Below are 22194 nucleotides of genomic sequence, written 5' to 3'. Positions count from 1 at the left end.
ATGCTTTGCTACAGGAAGTGACGGAAGCTGGGTGGACTAAAGAGGCTCTTCTATCTTTTCCTCTCCACGCGGTTGACCAGCTCGGTTGGTTTACGGAGGTTGTGCTGAGTGATGCCGGGAAAACTCCTTAGTGACGCCACTTTGGAATCAGAGAAGACCATGGGAAAACTGGAGATATCGCGAAAGCAAAATGAGAAGGTGCCACGGAGGGTTGGGGGACCCAGGGTCAGGCAGGGCAAGGGGCCGGGGCGCTGAGAACAGTGGGGTCCCGGGGGATACTGGGGAGGTGGCCGGGTTGGGCGGCGAGGACCTGGCTTGTACAGAATCAAGGCATCAGTCTCGGCAAGGGGTCCCGAGAGAAGGTGGTCCCGACGGAGCCGTCTTCGCCGCGTACCGAACGCTCCCTTTTAGCTTGTACGCATCCGCTAGTTCTCGGAAGCTCTGGCGCTAGGCCCGGGCGGATCGGAGCTGGAAACCGGCATGGGTGTTCCACGTGGTCCCCGGAGTCAGGGCTCCCGCATCTGGTACGCGGAGTTGGACATTCACAGTCAGGCCCCACGTTGTTGGTTCAGACTTAATTCCAGCTGTTAGCGTGCTCCGAGGCGAATTGCAAGTTAAGTTAAGGAAGGTAGGGACTGACCTGTGAGATTTTTTTACCTGTCTACCATGTGGGGAGAGCTTTGGAGGACCGGCAAATGCTGGTGGCGTCAGCAGTGAAATTCTTTTTGCCCTAGTAAGGGAAGTAGAGTTTGTTTTCTGAGAAGTACACCTTTGAAGACAAAGTAATTTAATTTCTCCTCGTATTTATTGACCAGATTTTCCGTTGAAGTGTAAAGAGTTGCGCTGTGGTGCTAACTGTACACGATGTTTGTATATAGACCAGCAGTGTGCAGTGATCTTTAATTACCTTGACAGCATCTGCTTTTTTGGTGTTGATTCCTACGCAGTGATTTAATTGGTGACTGAGTGTTCTGAGATAAGGTCAGTGGGAACACAGATTATCCCCGAACTTGCTTTGTACATGATTTAGAATATCTTTTCCCAGCTGTTTCTGGGTCTTTTTGATGGGGACCTCTTACAGTAGTAGCATTTTGGTATTGTGGGAAGCGGAGGGAACACAAACTTCTCCCCCCAGGTCGGGAGGTAGTAGTGGTCCTAGTTTGCTTACTCTGCATCAGTCAGTGTGTTCAACTGTGAGATACTCAAATTAGGAGGGCATGACCAAACTCCATTACGTTCCAAAAGAGACTCATTGAGATGGCAAACCCACTCTTTTTTGGTGAGAGGAAGGGATGAAAGGACTGGAGAAAGGAAGTCTTCAGAGACCAGATTCCACCCCCCACCCCACCCCCACCCCGCAATATCTGAAAGACCGTCACGTGGGGGAGAGATTACCCCTAATCCCTGATTCTAGAGCAGGGGCCAGGCCTAGAACTCATATTTGGAGTTTCGGGGAGGAAGATTTCAACTCAATTTGTACATACTTTGAGGGCTGGGGCTCTGCCAGAGAAATACCAACAGAGGCTACAACACCTGTCAAAGTGTAACTGTATTAAGTTTCCAGTAATGTGAAAGGTTGGATAGGGTCAAATTTCAGTTAGCCATATCCATCTGTCTGGTTTGGTATTAGGGTTTCACCCTTTCTGCTTCCTTGTAACTTGTGCTTTTTTTTTTGTATGTTTTGTTTTACTTTAGTTTAGATATATCGTTTTTATGCATGGGGTGATAGGTTGTGGGGTTTTACAGCTTTATGGTTCATAAAGTATCTTTATGTAAATTCATTTGAGCTTGAAATAGATAGGCAAGGCAGATTTATTAATCCCTGTTTTACCTATAGAGGAATTCTAGCAGGTACAAAGAAAAAAATTCTGCTTAACATCATCCATCCATAGGCATATTATGACTCTATTACTCTAAGGTGTTACGTTTGAACTGTACTTGATCACTTTCTATAGTAATACTTAGTTTAGAGGTGTTGGAGCATCCCAAATCTCTTAAGAACATCTGATTCACAGACAACTTGTTCGACCAACATGAGTAGTTACTAACAGGCACTCTTGATTTTCCAAGCTAATGAAACTATTGATACATATGTATTTTCATATAGCTAAGAGATGGTACTAAAAAAAAATACTAAGTTTGATTTTTGCCTTATTGTAAGATAAAAGTACAAATGCTGAAATGCAAAAAAAACCTTTGTTCTTCATAATTGTAAGTAATCTTAAAATCATCCAGAATTGATGTATTTATTATACAGATGTGCAAGTGCTTTGTTCAATGTTCGTATTTTTTATTAACTTTTAGAAAGCTAAGAAAGAGAAGCCAAAATCTAATAAGACTGAAGAGCCAGCAGAAGAAAAGGAGGAAACTATTTCTCCCAAAGCTAAAAAAATTAAAAAGAAAGCAGAGCCTTCTGAAGTTGAGATTGATTCTCCTAAGTCCAAAAAGGTAAAAAAGATGGAGGAGCCGCCTCAAGATGGCACTACTTCTCTTAAAACCAAGAATGTGAAAAAGAAAAAGGAACCTGTTGAAAATCAAGTTGTTTCTCCTAAAATCAAAAAAGCAGTAAAAAATGAGGAGCCTTCTGAAGAAGAAACAGGTGCTCCTGAGCCCAAGAAGATGAAGAAAGAAATGGGAATGAATGGAGAAATTGGAGAGAAAAAGCCCAAACTGAAGAATGGACTCCCTCATTCTGGACCTGCCTCTAACTGCAATGAAGCCATAAGTGAAGAAAGTAACAGTGAGGTAGAACAGGTAAAGTTGTATTTTAATAGACAGAGTGTATTTTTCATTCTTGTTTCAGATAAATAAGTAGGTAATTCCTACACATTCTGTTTTAATAAGTGGTAGGAGATTTGTTGTGTCAGCATTTCATGAGGGTCCCTTGAGCTGCAGGGTGAGACTTCATCTTATTTTTAAAAATTGTTTAGGATCAGAATGCCTCCTTTGTAAACAAGCAGATAATGTTTAAGCTTAGGGAGGGTCTTCTCTCCATACTTAATTAGTCTGCTTATTTGCAAGTCAGTACATCAATAGGAGAGATCTCATTGTGCAGGTGGGACCTAGCTTTCCTGGTTTCACTATGTCATGATTAAGTGGAACCCCTGAAAAGGTATTTACTTGATTGCAGAAATATCTTTGTTCAGGCTGTTAACTAACTTGAACAGGATGAATAAATTTCTGTCTAACTTGGAAGCTAATTCTGTTACCTTTCAGAAATTGAGTCATCAAAGAGAAACCCTAAAAAGCAATTTTCTGTATGCTGTAAATCAGAAGATCAACACTTAAAATTTTGTTTGCCTGATTATAACAAATATGTGATCTAGAGAATTGGAAAATTTTATAAGTTCTCAGCTCCCGAAAAAGCCTCCCTGTAATATCAGCATTCATTCATTTAGTAACGATTAAGTACTTTCAAGGTATACAGATGTAACCTGTTATTAAAATTTTCTTGCTTTCTCATGTTGTACTTTATATATAACTTTCTGTGTCAGATTAAAGTTTTTAATGGTTATGTAATCTATCAAATGAAGGTTTAGAAATTCATTTATTTAATTATTCCTCTGTTGGGCATTCAGGTTTTTCACTATCAAATAATGCCACAACGACCATCTTTGTTCATAAATGTTTGTTTTTTATTTCGTATAGATGTCTGTGAGGGATATTGCTGTGAAAACGGGACTAGTGACCTGTCTAACAGTGTGTTGACAGTCCTGTTCATTTGGAATGGCTATGGAACAGCTCTTAGTTGAGACTGAATCTACCTTTGCTGGCCATACATAGTATACGTGCAGTGTATATTTGCTGCAGATTTTTTCTTTTGTCAAGGTTTTATAGATGGTTATATTTCCGTTTCAGATCTCGATTTACCTACCAAGGCTTTTGTGTCTTTGATTTTAAATTAATACGTCTAGAAGGGGTGTTTTAGAATAGGTTCTTCATCTCTTTCTCAGAAGCCTTCTCTGTATTAGCTTGCAGGGACAAAGTGATTGATTTCTTATTTCTAATACTATGGCCCTTTACTTGATAGGAAATACCAGTGGAAGAAAAAGAAGGAGCATTTTCTAATTTTCCCATTTCTGAAGTGACTGTTAAACTTCTCAAAGGTAATGTTTTTGGAAATATCGTATCCATAAATAAAACATTTTGAAGCTGCCACATAATAAGGTATTCCAACACATTCAGTATAGGACTGTAGTAATGATGGCCTTTACTGTCTCTTAAAGAAATGATTAACATTTATGCAATACATTAAGTATATCCAGAAGTATAGTGACTGATGGTGATGGGGAAATTAAACAATTGATGGCATGTTAGTGTTTTCTTTTTTATCCTTTCCCACTTCTGGAGGTATCTCTGGGTTAATGATGCCAGCCTCTCTGAGAACTCACCTTAGTAGTTTGCCTGTGCACCAGCTACTTAGTCACAGATGCTCAACTATCGGTGTTTTCTCAATTGTCAGGTGCAGCACAGTTTGGACTGCAAATCATTTGATTTTCATACTACCACAAATAAGACTTCATAACAAGTGACTTATGTAGTCTCTTAAGATGACAGATATTTAACATAATTTGGTGCCATAGAGTTTGTTGATATTTTTCAGTTGAGCAGGTTTTTCACTACCGGAATATATTTGAACATGACTTTGTAGAACTCAAAATGTTGACCGGAAAGTAGAATTCCTTAATTCTTCAGGATCAGAAACATGAGCACCTTTATTGCCTCAGTGTGGCTGGTATTTTAAGAATTGCAATATCAGATAACAAGGTTAATTTGTTCACAGCCCGTGGGGTGAACTTCCTGTTTCCTATACAAGCAAAGACGTTTCATCATGTCTATAGTGGGAAGGATTTAATTGCGCAGGCACGGACAGGAACTGGGAAAACATTCTCCTTTGCCATCCCCTTGATTGAGAAACTTCAGGGAGAACTACAAGACAAGAAGAGAGGCCGTCCCCCTCAGGTAACTAAAACACAGACCTCAAGGGCTTCACATCGGCATAGGGAGAAAACATCTTTCAGCGTTTTTCACGTACACTTTGTTTTATATTTAGATCTCTTTAAAGCCACCCATTCTATCTCCAGCAGATAGGTTTTTTTTTTTTTTTTTAAACTATTGACCATAAACCCTGGATTTAAATATTGTAGTCTGTCCGTGATTATGATCCCCTATATTAGTAATCCTCGTCGTGTTCCGTGTCCCTGGGGGTTGTGTGTTTCTTTGACCTGTTTGGAGAAAGCATTTTTAGTAGAGAAACATGACTAGAAGGAGGGGCGCTCACAGAGGGGAAAAGACCAACCCTTTTATCAGGATGGTGCTTGTTAGACTCATATCTGGAGAGTCTGGAATTTGACAAAACTTAACCTCACTGCATAACTATGGTGGGATGAGCGTAGGCTTTGACATCAGAGAGGCCTGAGTTTAATTCTAAACTCTACTTGCGGAGTAGCTATGTGACTTTAGTCAAGTTATTTACCCCTGTTATCATCTTAACTGTGGGCTCTCGTACCTGTCTTTCTGGCCTGACCTTACTTGCTCACTGTCCTTCCAGTGTCCAGGCTTCCCCTTCATTAATTCATTTGTTTACTTCTGTGTCCTTAGCACTAAACAGTGCCTGGAGCATGGTAGATACCCAGTAAATATCTGTTGGATGAATGCACTAGATTGTAGTTCTTCAAGCAAGTTTGTTTCATGCTGTTCCCTACTCAAGGATCTATAGTGGTTTCTTGTTGTATGCCCTGCTGAATCAAACTCTGGCTGCTTTAGGACTCAAAGCCCCACACAGTGTTGGCCCTGCCTTACTTGTCTGGCTGTTCTACTCCAGATTCAGTATAGTAAGGAGGTTGAGGTCACAGGTATTGGAGCCCTACTGCCTGAGTTTGAATCCAGGCTCTGTCTCTTAGTTTTGTGGTTGTAGTCAAGTTATTTATCCGTTAATACCTACCTCAAAAGATAGACATAAAAAGAATTTAGTAAAGCCTGAGACGTTGTAAGAGTTCAAACATTAGCTATTATCAGCATTACTTCTTGCTCAGTGTTGTTTTTTTTTCCTGGAATGCTATTCTTCAAGAACTAGCAACTCCATGAAACTTTCTCCACTTCTTCCCAACTTGCTTCATCTAACCTTCTGCAGCACCATTCATTTAGGCATCTCTGACTTCTCTTCTGATTGGTAAGGTCACAAGCTTTCCTTCTGAGGAGATTTATCAGGAACCATATTAAATTTATGATCCTTCCCAACACACACAGTATATTACAAAGCACGTAATAGATATTTTGAAAATACTTGTTCTGCTTAATTCCAAAGTTTGTTAAGAAACAAATACCTCCTAATACTTTGAATTCAGTTATTCGTTTTTCCTTTTCAGGTACTGGTTCTTGCACCTACAAGGGAGTTGGCAAACCAAGTAAGCAAAGACTTCAGAGACATCACAAAAAAGCTGGCAGTGGCTTGTTTTTATGGTGGAACGCCCTATGGAGGTCAATGTAAGTAAATCTAAAGTGAGGGAAGGAAAATTCCGTTGTTGGATATCCTGATTGGGTTTCTTCTGACCATAACATCAGTCTAGTCATTTATGGCATTTTTCTTTTGCCATTATTGTTTAAAGATGGTCAGTAACGTGGTCCTGTTTGATGTTGCAAATCCTCCTTAAGACTTTTGTATTATCTATTTATCTGAGGACAAAGTGCAATTGAGCCCTGGGAACTGTGAAGTCAGAATTGAAGATAACACACTTTCTCTCTCCAGGACCGTGGATCTCTGTCTCTTTTACGCATCCTTCCCCCTTTTTTGCTGCAGGCAGTCTTTCCTTTTCTCTAGGCCCAAGGGCCAGATGTGGCAGCCCTTGGTGCCATAATCCATCACTTCCCAGTTCAAGTCCTGGAAGCTTTATTCTGTAGAGCAGATTCATAATTCAGAAGGAATATAAGGCATTAAAAAATGTCTTAGCATTGGCACACAAGGCTTGTGACTCTTTCTTTCCAGCTTTGGTGGGATGAGCATAGGTTTTGACATCTGAAAGACCTTGTTTTGAATCAAGACTACAGAGTAGTTTTGTGACTTTAAGTTCAAGTTGCTTTATTTTTCTGAGCTTTAGTTTTCCCATCTGTAAAACAGAGTTAATAAACCCACCCTGCGGGGGTGTCGTGAGGATTAAATTGGAAAATGTATGTAAAGTGCCTAATATCCCAAGGGTTTAATAGGAACTCAGTTAAAAGCTACATTATTACCGTCTCATCCCAGTTATGTTGAACTCCGTTTTCCTGAACACACCAAGCTGACTTACCTCTACCTTCTTGGGGAGTGTCTGGGTGGTGCAGGCGGTTAATGCTCTTGGCTACTGACCAAAAGATTAGAGGTTCGAGTCCACCCAGAGGCATCTCAGAAGAAAGGCTTGGCAGTCTACTTTTGAAAAAAAAATCAGCCATTGAAAACCCTGTGTAGCACAGTTCTACTCTGACACACATAGGGTCTCCATGAGTCAGAATTAACAGCAACTAAATACCTTCTTAGAATACCTGACCTTCTATCCTGTCTCATCCGTTGTATATCCGTTCACTTTATATAGAAAAATTTTTAATTCTTTAAAAGATTCTTACACTCATTTTGTGAAATCTTGATACTTTCTACTGACTAAGGAAGTCATTTCTTTCCTGGTGCTATTGTCCCTCACCAGTGGATTTTTCTATTAAGGCACTTAATTCACTGCACTGTCATTTCTGACGTGTTTCCCCCAGTAGATTAGGAGCTCCTCAAGCGTTTTTGTCTTCATCACTTGGTATATTACCTTGTACTTCTAGTTGTTTAATAAATATTTGTGGACCAAGAATGCATTTAATTGGTGCCGCAGACTAATAAAAAGACTTATTTAAAACCCAGAAAATCTTGGTGTTGTTTATAGTTGACAACATGCGGAATGGGATTGACATCCTGGTTGGGACGCCAGGTCGTATCAAAGATCACCTACAGAGTGGCAAGCTAGACCTCACCAAACTTAAGCATGTTGTCCTGGATGAAGTTGACCAGATGTTGGACATGGGTTTTGCTGATCAAGTGGAAGAGATTTTAAGTGTGGCATACAAGAAAGGTAAACAGACAATTCAAGGAACTGAGAAAAAGAGCTGGAGAAAGGGTAGTCTTCTCACAGTTAAATGAAGCCTTAGGAAATTGAAAAGGACTTACTTTATTCTGAAAAACTTGAATTACAAAATCAAGATTATCTTATAACTACAATGGGGAACAATTTGGGAAAGTAAGGAGAAATTCCAGATTTTACCAGCTTGATGCAGTTTGCTTTTAGTGTATTTCTTCTTGTGTGTGTGTTAATTATAATCTTACTATACGTATATATATAAAGAATCAGCATAATAATTCATGAAGTAGTTGTGCCATGATTTAATTCAGTCATCTACCTATTGTCGTTCCAGTTTTTTAGTTTATAAATTATTCTGCCTGTAGACATTTTTATACAGAATACTTCTCTCATACCTTGATCAATATTTAGAATTAGTTCTTTAGGAGAGATTTTCAGAAGTGGAATTAATGAATTAAAAGGTATAAATAGTTCATGCTCCTCAATATAGATCATCAAATTTCTGCCCAGAAGGATTCTAAGAGCTTACCCTGCCATTTGAAATATATGAGAATGCAGTGGCACTCTATAGCAAACTAAAAAGGTAGGGGGTGAGTGGGGGGCACTTTTTCGTAGCTGAGCTCTAAGCTCACAAAATATTGAGGAGATGCTAGGGAGTATAGAACCTATTCTAGTATTTATTACAGGCTATTTACTGGGTGATAGTGGTTAAGTGTTGGCTGTTAACCAAAAGGTTGGCAGTTCAAACCCACCAGGCGCTCCTTGGAATCCCGATGGGGCAGTTCTGTTCTGTCTTATACAGTCGCTATGAGTCAGGATCAGCTTGACAAGAATGGGTTTGGTTTTGGGTTTTAGTATATACTGGTTGGTTCCTGGGCTTGATGAACTGGTGGTTTCATAGGCCTCCTGACATTGGACAGATTTCCCTTGTGATTCATAAAGACCAATGGTCAGAAAACAATAAATTTAAAATATTTTTGAGATTGTAGGAGACCCTGTACATAAATTATTTCAGCAGTATTTCTTCTGTTTGCCCAATGGGAAAACTGTCTTTCATTTTTTGAGTCTTCAAAGCCTGGCCCAGAGCTTGGCCTCAAGTAGTTGCTGTTGAATGTTGATGGACCCTGGTGATACTGAGTGAGGAAATAGTACTGTATAGGCTTGTTTGGGTTATTCATGCTGACTTTTTTTCTCCCCCTCAAAGATTCAGAAGACAATCCCCAAACTTTGCTTTTTTCTGCAACTTGCCCTCATTGGGTATATAATGTTGCTAAGAAATACATGAAATCTACATACGAGCAGGTGGATCTGATTGGTAAAAAGACTCAGAAAACTGCAATAACTGTGGAGGTAAATGATTCCTTTAGTTGACGGAATTAATAATTGTTTATCACTTTTTCTGTCTGATTGTACTCAGCCTGGCAAATACAAACTTTTCCCAGGTAAATATGAAATCTATGTGAAAAGCCAAGTAAAGATACATATCTGTTTGAGTTGTATATATTATCTGTGTTTTCTAATTTCATCATCTGGTAGCCTGATTTCAGAGTTTTAGAACCTAAATCTGTGAATTATGTAAACAGAAGGAAATTACACTTAAAATTTGAACACGAGAGGGCAGCAGAGAAATCTAGTGCCTCATGTTGAAATTGTCTTCATCTTAGGGTCTGGTAGCTAGATGAATTTCTTTCCCCTGAGGAATAGACATGTACACTAATTGACTATTGATTGCGTTTTCTAAGTAGATGAAAGGGCAAAATATACAAAAATTTTTGTCAGAGACTTGGTTTCCTGTAGGAATCTAGGGAACAGTATTTCTTTTCTTACATTTCCATGGTTAGGTCAGAAAACAGATAAGCCACATGCTCTGTGGAGAAAGGGGGAGGTGCAGAGGGACAAACCATGTTGCTCTCTGCCTTAATGGTTTAATTTTTTCTCTAAGCATTTGTGGCAGGAGTCCACTATAGTCGGGCTTCCAGTACCAAGGATATTAGACCATTAGTGTTGACCAGGTGATAGCAGGTTCCAGCAAGGCTTTAATAAATAGTCCTTTTTTTTCTTTTTCTTATAAGCATCTGGCTATCAAGTGCCACTGGACTCACAGGGCAGCAGTCATTGGGGACGTGATCCGAGTGTATAGTGGTTATCACGGGCGCACGATCGTCTTCTGTGAAACCAAGAAAGAAGCCCAGGAGCTGTCACAGAACGCGTCCATAAAGCAGGTTGGTCCTTCCCCTCGTGCCCACAAAACTGAGCCATCAACAAATCGTCACCTTGGGCATATCTGCTCTTAGGTCGTTTTTCATTCATTCAGTAACTTGCAGTTTATTTTAGGTTGGAAAAGGGAGGAAGCTGTTTTGATCAGTGGTCAGAGTGTACGTGGTAGAGCTCATGTGATCTGTCCGTCTCATAGATGAGGAAAGGGTGCCTCAAACCCCAGGTTGCAAAGACAAAGTAGGTTTGATCCCTGTGTTGTTTGTGCTCTACCTTGGTGTGTATAGTTGGATACAGTTGATCGTTTAGGAAGTGAGGATTTGGAAATAGGTTTGAGGCTTGTTCGTTTTAGGCATGTGTTTCTCCCTTTATAAAATTTTCAGCAGGAGTATCACCAAAACGTGAATATCTTTTATAGATGGTGATTACCTGTATTGTTGTATCTGGTGTTCTTATGCCTGTTTATTTCTTTGGCAGGATGCCCAGTCCTTACACGGAGACATTCCACAGAAGCAAAGGGAAATCACCCTGAAAGGTTTTAGAAATGGTGATTTTGGTGTTTTGGTGGCAACCAATGTCGCTGCACGTGGGTTAGATATCCCTGAGGTTGATCTGGTAGTACAAAGCTCACCACCAAAGGTACGTATTTTATGCTTCTGTTTTGTTTCTTTTGAGTATTAAAATAAACTAGAAGTTGTAATTTATTTTCATGTGATTAGCAATAGTTATTTCTTGAGTTCCAGAGTGCTATAGGTGATTTTAAAAATGAACCGGTTGTGAGCCTCTCTCCTCAAAACTGACAGTTGAGTGGAAATGTTGGAAGGATAACTTCTGGTTAGAGGGGAGTCCTGAAACGCCTCACAGCTGTAGTTCAGTTCTGAGCTGGATCTTGAAAAATGGATGCGTCCAGCTTGGATGGGGGAGGGGTAGCATAGAAGGGAGAAAGCACAGAAAGTACCAAGTAGCTACCACCATCCAGGGTAAGAGCTGCTTACGGTTGTGGCTGATGGGAGCCTCTCAGGGAGGGCCCTGAAGCCTAGTTTATGTGGTGTGGACAATGCTTCGTGTAAGTAAAAGTCAGTCTAAAGGAGCCGTTCCAGTCACTTAAAGCGGGAAGACCCCATAAAATCCCCCCAGGTTGACAAACCTCATTTAAAGGTTGTTTACGTTGATGGAAAAAATACCCAATGACTATGAATTCAAGGATCCCTAGTGCACCATGATCAGCAATTCAAATCCACCAGTGGCTCCACAGGAGAAAAGACCTGCCAGTCTGCTCCGATAAAGATTACAGCCTAGGAAACCTTATGGGACAGTTCTACTCTGTCATGTAGAGTCAATATGAGTCAAAATCAACTTGATGGCACCCAACAACTGTGAATTCACCAATTCTTGTAAATGAAATTGCACTTTTCTTATTAGTAATGGTAATCTGTATAGTTTTTTGGAGTAGGTCCTTTAAGTGTTGATATGTATGTTGTCTACTGAGCCTGTAGACCTGCGCTGTCCCATATGGTGACCACTAGTCTCATATACCTGTTGCACCTGCAGTGTGGCCTGAATTGAGATATATGCTGTAAGAGTATTATACACACTGGATTTTGCAAACTTACTATGGCAAAAAGAATGTAAAGTATCTCCTTGATAACTTATTTTATGTAGATAACTTGAAATGCTAATACTTTCAGATATAATTACGTACATGGCTCTATTGAACAGTGCCGCTTTAAACACTGCTTATTAAAATTTGCCCACAGGATAAGGACCACTGTTCTAGAGGATTTTGCAAAATTGTTTATCATAGTTCTTTAATTTAAACTGAGATACTAACACCCCACTCCCCACCCCCAGGTATATGACCACCATGTTAGCAGATTAGACTGCTGAAGTCTTTGTCTCTTTGTCGTTCATTGTCCCTTGTGTATTTTACTTCAATAGGATGTAGAGTCCTACATTCATCGTTCTGGGCGAACGGGCAGAGCTGGAAGGACAGGTGTCTGCATCTGCTTTTATCAGTACAAGGAAGAATATCAGTTGGCACAAGTGGAGCAAAAAGCGGTAAAACTATATTAGCTTTCAATCAAAGAATGTTGAGTTCTAAAGTCAATCTTTGATTTCTTTATTTAGTTCCTATTAAACTGTAAATGATTTTTATTTCTAGCATGTGGCAGTGACTGAAAGTGTGTTGTTAGATGCATGTTGTTCTGTATGTTGTCTCACAATATAAAACCCATTTTGAAATAGCTTCACATTTGAAAGCAATGATTTCTTTTTCATATATACAAGGGACGTTTTGATGTTTGAAATATAGGTTTCAGACAGTGACAATGAGAAAATACCAAAAATTTTTAAACAAAAGTTAGAGACTACAGGAATTGCTCAGAGAGCAACAAGGTGGAAGTATGTCAGAGGGACCCAGGAGCCAACCAGAAAGAGCCCCCAATGGCCAAAACTACAACAATTTGAGCAACAAAGTAACATTAAAAACCAAACCTTTGTTGTTGAATCCATTCTGACTCATAGCAATGCTATAGGACAGAGAGAACTGCCACATAGGGTTTCCAAGGCTGTGAGCTTTGTGGAAACCAACTCCCACATCTTTTGTCTTGCAGAGTGGCTGGTGTGTTCACACCACTGACCTTTTGGTTAGCAGCCCAGTGCTTAACCACTGCACCGTCAGGGCCCCTTTAAATAACATTGCATTGTATTATGATGTTATGTACCAAAGTATAAAATAAATATTTATGAGTTCATACTCATGAATAAGTAATTGAACAAATAAAAGCAGGAGGAAGGGGAAGAGGCTAATTTTCATACAGAGGAATTCCAAATAATTTATGTAGATTCTTCCCCCTCCAGGTGGAGCTTAATCTCTCCACCGCCCCACCGTCCCACCGCCCCACTGCCCCCCTTTGAGTGTGGGCTGTACGTAGTGACTTGCTTACAAAGAAAGAGTGTATATAAAGGGTGGAGTGGGGGATGACTTTACAGTGGAGAGACCTGGCTCGTGCTCCTTGGGCAAGGTGATACAGGTTAACTTCAGTGAAAAACATGTACCCTTGAAGAACAGTTTTAACCTCTGTTATTCTTCCCTAAAACCCACAACCTAGTCTAACCATCAGAAAAACCTCAGACGACCTCTAATCGGGGAGTAGTCTATAAAATACCTGATCAGAACTTCTTAAAACTACGAAGATTATGAAAAACAAAGAAAGACAAGCTGTCACAGACAGCAGAGCCTAAGGAGATGTGGCAACTAAATGTAATGTGGTATGCTGGATGGCATCCTGCAACGGAAGAAGACATTAGTGGGAAAACTAGTGAAATCCAAATAAAGTGTGGAGTTTACTTAATAGTAATGTTGCGGTGTTGGTTTTTTAGTTGTGACAGATGTACTATATAGTAATGTAAGATGTTAACAATAGGAGACACTGGGTGGGGGTGGATGGAACTCTCTGTGCTGTCTTTGCAGCTTTTCTGTAAATCTAAAACCATTCTAAAATTAGAAGTTAAATAAATTAATTTGGTATGTAGAAAAAAGATACAGGGGCTACTAATCTCAATGGAAACAGTTGATGGTCACATTGTGCATTAAATTGTGGTTCGTTTTCTTGTAGGGAATTAAATTTAAACGAATAGGTGTACCTTCTGCAACAGAAATAGTAAAAGCTTCCAGCAAAGATGCCATCAGGTATGTTTCTTACCTCTGCTCAGGTCTGTTTTTAGTGCTTATTCTTTGTGCAGTAATGAGATTTGAGCTTTTGAAATTTGTTTTCTTTATTGTTCTTAACAATTTATAGCTTGCTTGTTATAAAAACATTCAAACTTTGCTGAAGTGTAATTTTAAAAAGTGAACAGTATCTTTGATATGGTGTTGGCGCTTCTTGTTTGGAGATTGGTTAGATTGGATCACAGATTATATTTCAGGTCTTCGTTAATCCAGTCCCCTGCCACCTGGTAGGAATGAGGGTTGGTTATTTCCTTAAATTCTAATTTCCTAGTTAGTAGTAAACATCTAGATGATGAAGACGGAGTTAACTAGAAGTAGTTTTCAATGGAGGTGCTACTGACATTTGGGGCAAGACTTTTATTGTGAGGTAGTGTCTGTCCTCCAAATTAAAGGATGTTTAAGCTGTTTAGCATCCCTAACTTCTGCCTCTGTGCGGTGTCCTCCACTGGGGTGGGGGAGTGGCATGTTGACTTATGACAACCAAAAAGGTCCTGGCTTATTTCCATATGACTCCTAGTGGAGAGCTGCAGCCCTGGTTGAGAACCACTGAGTTTGTGCATTAATTTTAGAGTGCTTTCCACGATTACTAGTATAGATATGTGAAACGCTTATTAAAAAATAGGCAGGGAGTGTCCATGATCAAAGGAAGTATTGGATATTGACATATCAATAAATAGCTCTAGAAAGTTATGCAGTTGAAAGAAACTTTGACTGTTTTTCAAATCTATTTTAGCAGGGAATGCTTTTCTTAAAGTGTTGGGCTGACAGAGTTCCCTAGGATGCCAGTTAAGGAAATTTGGGGTTAGATGGCTGGAGAGGAGAAAAGAGACAAGGATGCTGGTGGTGTATTAGAGATCTCTCTAGAGGGCCAGCCCTGCCACTAGAGGCCACCTCGTATAGCCTTGCTCATCCACATACTGAATGGTCTCTGTCAACTTTGAGGTGTGACATTTATTATCACCAAGATGATGACTCCCTAATAAATGTATAGTCTCATTAAGGTCCATATCATTTTTTACCTGATTTCGGAGGCCTTTCCTTTCTTTCAAAATGGAAATAGCTGTAGTATTCTCTGATCCCAAAAGTAACACATGCTCATTATAAAAAACGCTGAACATTATGAAAGGTGTATAAAAAGAAATTAGCATAATCCTACCACTAGAGGTTATTATATTGTTATATATCCTCAACGCCCATCTCTATGGGTAGAATAAATGTGTGATAAATAATATGGTTAAAAAAACAAGTTTTGTTACGTTGTATTACCATAAGAATTTGACTGTATGCATTGTGTCAAAACGAGATCAGTGTTAACGTATATATGAAAATTTGGCTTGAGAGAGTTCTTGTTTTATCTTGAGGCCTATTCCCTTGGAAATGAAATCTGTCCACTTTTGCCATCCTTTTTCTTAACAAATACGCTGTCGCTCAAACCATAGGTATTTGGATTCTGTGCCTCCCACTGCCATTAGTCACTTCAAGCAGTCAGCTGAGAAACTGATAGAGGAGAAGGGAGCCGTGGAGGCCCTGGCAGCAGCGCTGGCCCACATTTCAGGTGCCACAGCAGTAGACCAGCGCTCCTTGATCAACTTGGATGTGGTAAGGCTCCATGTCACATTTCTGAGGATTTATAATTTGGAGTTTGAGCAGGAATTTGAAAGTTCTGTTTAAACTTCCCAATTATTTTAACTTTGTCGTGAAGGTAGGAAGGTATTGAGTGCATATTTCCATGTTTAGACACGCAGATGTGTATGTGTGTGTGTATAGATAATGCCACAGAGACAGAAAGCAGATGAGTGGTTGCCAGGGGCTGGGTGAAGGGAGCAATGAGAAGTGACTGCTAATGAGTATAGGGTTTCTTTCTGAGGAAATGACAATATTCTGGAATTAGATAGTGATGCTAATTGCACAACCTTGTGAATATGCTAAAAATAACTGAATTGTACGTTTCAAAATGATGAATTTTTTGATATGTGAATTACATCTAGTTTTTTTTTAAACCCTAAAATAAACACACACACGCACACACACACACACACACACACACACACACACACACACACACACACACACACACACACACACACACACAGTATCTGTAATACTTAGAAGCTTTAGCAGGTGTATGCATTTTCCTCCCTTTTTGTTAATTGAAATTTTAATTGAGACAATTGTAAATTCACATGTAGTTATAAGAAATAGTGCAAGATCCTTTGTATACTTTTTCCCGTTTCTCCCAATGGCAATATTTTGCAAAACTGTAATAGAATATCACAACCACGATGTTGACATTGACACAATCTACCAGTCTTAGTCAGAGCACCCTCCTTCATTTTACTTGTACTCATTTGGCATGTGTGTGTGAGAGAAGTGTGTATGCTTTTAGGAATAACATTTCTAGAAATTACTTAGAAACATGAGGGTGAGTGTTTGTTAATTAGGTTTGCCTTTGAGGCTTTAATTTTGTGTTCTTTCTTCCATAAGGGCTTTGTGACCATGATCTTGAAGTGCTCAATTGAAATGTCAAACATTAGCTATGCTTGGAAAGAGCTTAAAGAGCAGCTGGGTGAAGATATTGATTCCAAAATAAAGGGAATGGTCTTCCTCAAAGGAAAGCTGGTAAGGTTGGGCCCCCTGTCACGACCTTGCGTTGGTTTGGTAGCTTTTGTGGTCAGGAAAACAATGTGGTAGCTTGTCTGTGTTTTGTGGGGATGCTACATCTTTTCACTATATTCCTGTCTGGGCAATCTCATTCATGAAACAGTTAGCCAGGCTTTTCCTCCACAGAGCCACTGGTTGGGTTCAAAAAGTCAACCTTTAGGATAGCAGCTGATCTCAAACCACTTGCAAGGTAGTTTATTAAGTACCTTAAAAACAAACTTAATCAAAATCAAATTTAAAAATCTCATGGTTTTTCTTCTGAGTCCTGCTCTCTCTCAGTTAATGAGTTAATGGCATAGAAGATTAGCACAGCAATTCTCAGACCTTTTGGTCTCATAGTCCCTTTATATTCTTGCCAAATACTGAGGACCCCAACAAGCTTTTGTTTATATGGGTTATAGCTGTTGGTATTTACCATATTAGAAATTTAAAACAAACTCTTTAATACATAAGAATATATAAGCCCACGTTCTGTTATCCATCAGAGCAGTGATGGCATCACATGTCGTGTGGTGTCAGGGAACCTCCTCTGTATCCTTGTGAAGAATGAGAGTAAATGGAACCCTTGAAAGGTCTCAGATTTCCTGGGGTCTCTGGGCCACCCTTGCAGAACCACTGGCCTAGTGGACCAAAATCAAGTTTTTCTTCAATCCTTTGCATAGCCATTCAGTAACCATAATTGGTCAGATCCACCTTCCTAAATGTGGTCACCTCTTACCAACACTTCTTTGCTACAGCCCTCATTACTTCCACATTGGTGTATGCACTAGCCTTTGGTCTGACTCCCTCCAGTGTTTCATTCTGCTACCAGAATAATCTTTTAAATTAAAACTACATGTCTGACCATGTTTATCTCCTTAAGCAACTCCACATTACCATAAGTCCCACGTCTTTAATGTGGAAGATAAGATCCTTCATGAGCTGACTACTGCTCACCTTACCAGCTTCATCTCTGCTTCATCACCACCAGTACCCTTTACTCTGGCCATATCACGTACACCGGGCTTTTTCTCATCCTAGTGCATGCTTAACCTGCTGTTTATACTATTTTTGCTTCCACCGTATCCTCTGTGGTTTGACTCAGCTTAAGTCTCCCTGTGAAGCTTTCTCTGGCCTTGCCAGGGGGCATCCTTATCTCTACTTAGCATAAATTTTATTTGAGTAAATTTTACCTTCCTGTGCTTTCTTACTGACTGATAGTCTCAAGAATGATATGACCCACTCAGAGGTGAAAACAGTTTCTAGTTTTCTATCCCCAGTGAGTGCCTGGTATTGTACTCTAAATACTTAGTAAGTACGTGAATGACCAAAGAGTCCCATGAATGGCAAAATCTGTCAGTGCCCGATGCTACCTGTGGTTATAATTGGACAAATTTTTGGGCAGGTGGGGGGTGTTCCTCACAATGTTGCAGCTAAAGACCACCCAGAAAGAGGTGTGCCTGTCTCAGTTACAGGTCTCATTTGACTATGTTTGGGCAGAACATGAAACAGGAGGCCTTCCTTGATTTGAGATGATGATGCTTTTTCTTTGAGATGACGATGCTTTTTATTATCAAGAATAGTGTCCTTGAAGGTTTTTTTTTTCCCCTTCAAACTTTCACAGGAGACAATTACGAAGAAACTAGGAAATTAACAAGAGAAGGCTATTTATTTTTCTGCTTTAAGTTAGGTCATCCTGAACCGCTGATACTCCCTTTCTGGTGGAAGGCAATGTGTTGTAATGGTTTTAGACCATAGGTTTTGGAGACCAGATTTTCAGTACCTGCTCCACTAACTAGCTGTGGGTCCTCAAGTGAGTCACTTAGCTTCTCCAAGGCTATAAAATGTAGCTACTTGAGGATTAGAACAGTGTGGTGGCCAAGAATGATCTCCAGTCACTTGGGAAGGTCTAAATTGCTTTAAGGTTAGGGGTTTTTTGTTTGTTTGTTTTTGCTTTTAAACATTCCTTGGCTTCCTGCTGTTGTAGTTTTAGGAGCTATAATGTAGTGGCCTGGGTCTAAAGTTCATCTAAAATTAATACGTGGTGCTGTTTGTACATAATACCTGGTCCTTTCTAGTATCACGTAAGGTTGGATTAACTTCCATTTGTTTTGATTTCTAGGGTGTTTGCTTTGATGTCCCTACTGCAGCAGTAACAGAAATACAGGTATTTTTCTCTTCTTTTCTTGAACTTTGAAATTAACATATAAAATGTTTATTATGGAAAATATAGAATATTAGAATGGAAAATAATAGCCCTAGTCCCATTCAAAGAAAATTGAAAATTCAGTTTTGGTATATTTTTCTTCTAGTCCTTTTATGCTCATTTTTTTTCCACATTGAGCTTGTCTGATTTCCTTTGTTTCTTTTCTGCTGAGCTGTTAAACAATGCCTACTTCACCCCACACACATGCTTTCTATATGTGACAAGGGTTTTTCACAGACATGTTTAATTGTTGCATCTTAGTCAGCAGTGCTGTGAGAACTGTTTGTGCATGATGTAGTTGTTTAAGTGCCTCGATGACAACTGTGGATACACTGTAGCAATTAAATTGAAAAAACAATATAGAGATAAGGGCTGTTTCTCATAGTGGAACTTGGGCTGTGAAAGTCAATATTACTTTTGACCAGCGCCCTTTAAGCACTTAGCTTATCATCCTGGTTTTTCTTTGGAGAAAGGGCAAACAAAAATCTTGTCTTACTTAAGTCTTTTTAGGTGAAATTCAATAAAAGTCAAAGCAGGTTAAAGTAAAACCTTCTCTCAACAGGAAAAATGGCATGACTCACGGCGCTGGCAGCTCTCTGTAGCCACCGAGCAACCAGAGCTGGAAGGACCACGGGAAGGATATCGCGGTTCCAGGGGGCCGAGGGAAGGCAATCGAGGTTTCAGGGGGCAGCGGGAAGGAAGCAGAGGAGGCTTCAGGGGACGGCGGGAAGGAAGCAGAGGAGGCTTCAGGGGACAGCGATCAGGAGGTGGCAACAGAAATAACAGATTCCAAAACAAAGGCCAGAAGCGGAGTTTTAATAAAGCATTCGGTCAGTAATTGGAAGTAGAGGATTTATATGACGAAGGAGAACTATACTTGGCAACATGGAACTGAACTGGTGTTTTTCATGCACAGTTAAAAGCACATTGTGCTTCCTTTCTACCGCTTGTCCAGTCCCGGTCTCCTCCAGGGAGACAGGCTTCACCTAGGTTATTTCGTCTGATCATTATCATTTGTAACTTTATTGCTACGTCTGTATCAGGTTATCCTTTTGAAAAGGTGTATAAATTCGTTACATTTTTGTTCTAATGGATTGTAGATTATAAGATAAAGTTAAGCATGTATCTGCCTGTACTTTGTAAGTTGGCCTGTCTTTATACTCAAAAGTGTCTCTTCATAGTGTCCTTCTCTAAAGTAAATACCTAAGGGGAATGCAGTGATCTTGGAAGACCCACTGTGAGCAATCAGAGGTTTTTTCTGTAATTGGCATTCCTAGGCCACATGCCAAAAAATTACTCATGTAGTCCTATAATATGTCTTCTGAGAATTAATACTGAGCAATGTTTTGAAGCAAGATTTCAAACTTAGCTGGGTTTGTAATACAGTTTATGCCAGGGTATGCTTTAGAGTTGGCGAATGGGAACACATGGAAGGGAGACAATACATAGATTTGCCATCGTTTTTATGTGCATTTTGATACAATTGAAGCTTTTCAGTCTAAAGTTATTCATGCTACTTCAGTGAATTCTTACTTCACATACATATATAAAGATGTACATTTTAATAGAAAGCAAGTGTCTTTAAGGAACTTCAGATGTTTGAGATGGCTCCAGAACTTTCTTTGTAAGTAAGGAGGCCAGATAACTGGTGCTTGAATGATGATGTACTCCACTTCTTCCTATTGGAAGACTGACATTATTTACCAAGAAGGAATTAAGGGAGGAGGGGGCACAGATGTGCATTGCAGGTGAGTATGTCAAAAAGTCCACTGAAAATATTTTTCACATGCAGGAAGGAAACTAATACATAACTGTTTAGATTTGAAAAAAGAAGTGAAAATGCATGATAAGGCATTCTTTTAATAGTGAATACTTAATGGAGCATTGTTTTTAAGGTTAACTTATAGTGAGCACACTGGGGTTTTTAGGTGTAATGATCCAATGTAGTTTCTGAAAGGGCTGGTTCCTATACCGACAGTATAGGATCATTAAACTGCTAGTCTATTGAAAAGTTTTAGGACTTCCTTTTAAGACTAACCATGTGGTTATTTTCGAGTTGTTGGTATGAGGGAACTGCAGCACTTAATGTAGTCCCCGGCCAGTAACTCTTGGCTTTGTTCCCAGATAGTCTTTCTTGAGAAACTCTCTGTTTCCATGGTCCAGGAGCTTAAAGAGTGGCATAGTATTTTCCCCCTTTAATTTCTAGAAATTCAGTACTGGGAGTCTCAGGGAACAAGACATAATAGGAGAATTATTTTGAACAAATCAAAAACAAGTAAAATCTTTTTAGGTTCTTAACTTCTGTCACTTAGTCCAATCTTTGTATCTAACTCCCTCTTACTTGATCACAGTAAGGGGCTCTGATAGCCAGCTAGACTCTTGATCCTTTGAGGAAACATCCTTTTTTTATTTGAACTTCATTTCTATCCTTGAATCTTGACTGCTTATTTTTGGCAGTCTATTCTCAAATTCTGTTGTCCCTTATTCCTTGGTCTACTTGTCCGTTTTATTATTTCTACCCCTGTCGCTCCTGGTCCCCCATTAAGTGAGGGAAGGTGTTTGATCCCTAGCACATGTGCCTTGTGAATTGTGATTCATTAGATTCTTTTTTTATCCAAATATTGGGCATGCTTTATTAATAACCAAAGCATTTCATGATTTGAATAGGGATGAGTGCTTTTTCAAGCAGGTTTGAAAGGCCTGGTACCTGCCTATAGGAATGAACAGCTAAAACCTTGTTGTGGTTTAGCCTAAAGGAAAAAAAATCGGACATAAATCGAGGATAAGAAGGAAAATCTCTAGGGATTTCACTTTATACACCTTAATTTTAAGAAAAATGTTGTGGCTGTTGGAATAAGTGAAGTTTCTCCTGGATCCCAGAACTCAAACCATATTTATAAATGTATGATTCAGCAACTCTTTGGCTTAAATGGGCTTGGGCTAGTCTGGGAAATGTTATCACTTTTACTGTTTTCTGTAGAGCGAATATTTTCCAGTTTATGTATCAAACAACCCAATGGACTTTTAAAATAGAACCCATTTTCAAGTTGGAGCTATCTGTACTGTTCCCTCTCTACAGTTGTACATAAAATGCAATGTCTTTACTGTAAAATTGAGTTAACATATAGGATACAGGTTTATGCCATAATAAAGCAATTAGTACTATTTACATTTTGTGTGTGTGTGTGTCTTATATTTTAAAATGAAAATAACTCGAGGGTTTTATTATAAAAATAATAAATGTTAGATGTAAAAAATCCAGATATTAAAAAAAAAAGTAAAAGTCACCCAAAATCTCATGTTAACATTTT

General features: G+C 39.4%; 1 protein-coding gene across 1 annotated transcript; it reads left to right on the top strand.

The window, feature by feature from the left end:
• Positions 1-22052, top strand: DDX21 (DExD-box helicase 21). Its single transcript, XM_004386388.2, has 15 exons — positions 1-198; positions 2305-2754; positions 4031-4106; positions 4784-4962; positions 6369-6486; positions 7902-8087; positions 9298-9443; positions 10166-10315; positions 10785-10946; positions 12246-12365; positions 13925-13998; positions 15477-15636; positions 16522-16656; positions 18800-18844; positions 19446-22052. Exons 1-15 carry the CDS (start codon positions 112-114, stop codon positions 19719-19721), a joined length of 2364 nt encoding a protein of 787 aa, XP_004386445.1. The 5' UTR covers positions 1-111; the 3' UTR covers positions 19722-22052.
• The last annotated feature ends 142 nt before the right edge of the window (positions 22053-22194 follow it).

Source organism: Trichechus manatus, unplaced genomic scaffold, assembly GCF_000243295.1.
Source record: "Trichechus manatus latirostris isolate Lorelei unplaced genomic scaffold, TriManLat1.0 scaffold00163, whole genome shotgun sequence".
In the NCBI taxonomy this organism is placed as follows: domain Eukaryota; kingdom Metazoa; phylum Chordata; class Mammalia; order Sirenia; family Trichechidae; genus Trichechus; species Trichechus manatus.
This window is presented reverse-complemented; position numbering and strand designations above follow the sequence as displayed.

What these genes read in the sequence shown, in the direction of transcription:
- DDX21 (XM_004386388.2), top strand. Translation starts at nt 112, where the DNA reads ATGCCGGGAAAACTCCTTAGTGACGCCACTTTGGAATCAGAGAAGACC. An exon ending in CGCGAAAGCAAAATGAGAAG is followed by an intron (nt 199 to 2,304) that starts GTGCCACGGAGG and finishes ATTAACTTTTAG; the next exon opens with AAAGCTAAGAAAGAGAAGCC. An exon ending in GACTGTTAAACTTCTCAAAG is followed by an intron (nt 4,107 to 4,783) that starts GTAATGTTTTTG and finishes ATTTGTTCACAG; the next exon opens with CCCGTGGGGTGAACTTCCTG.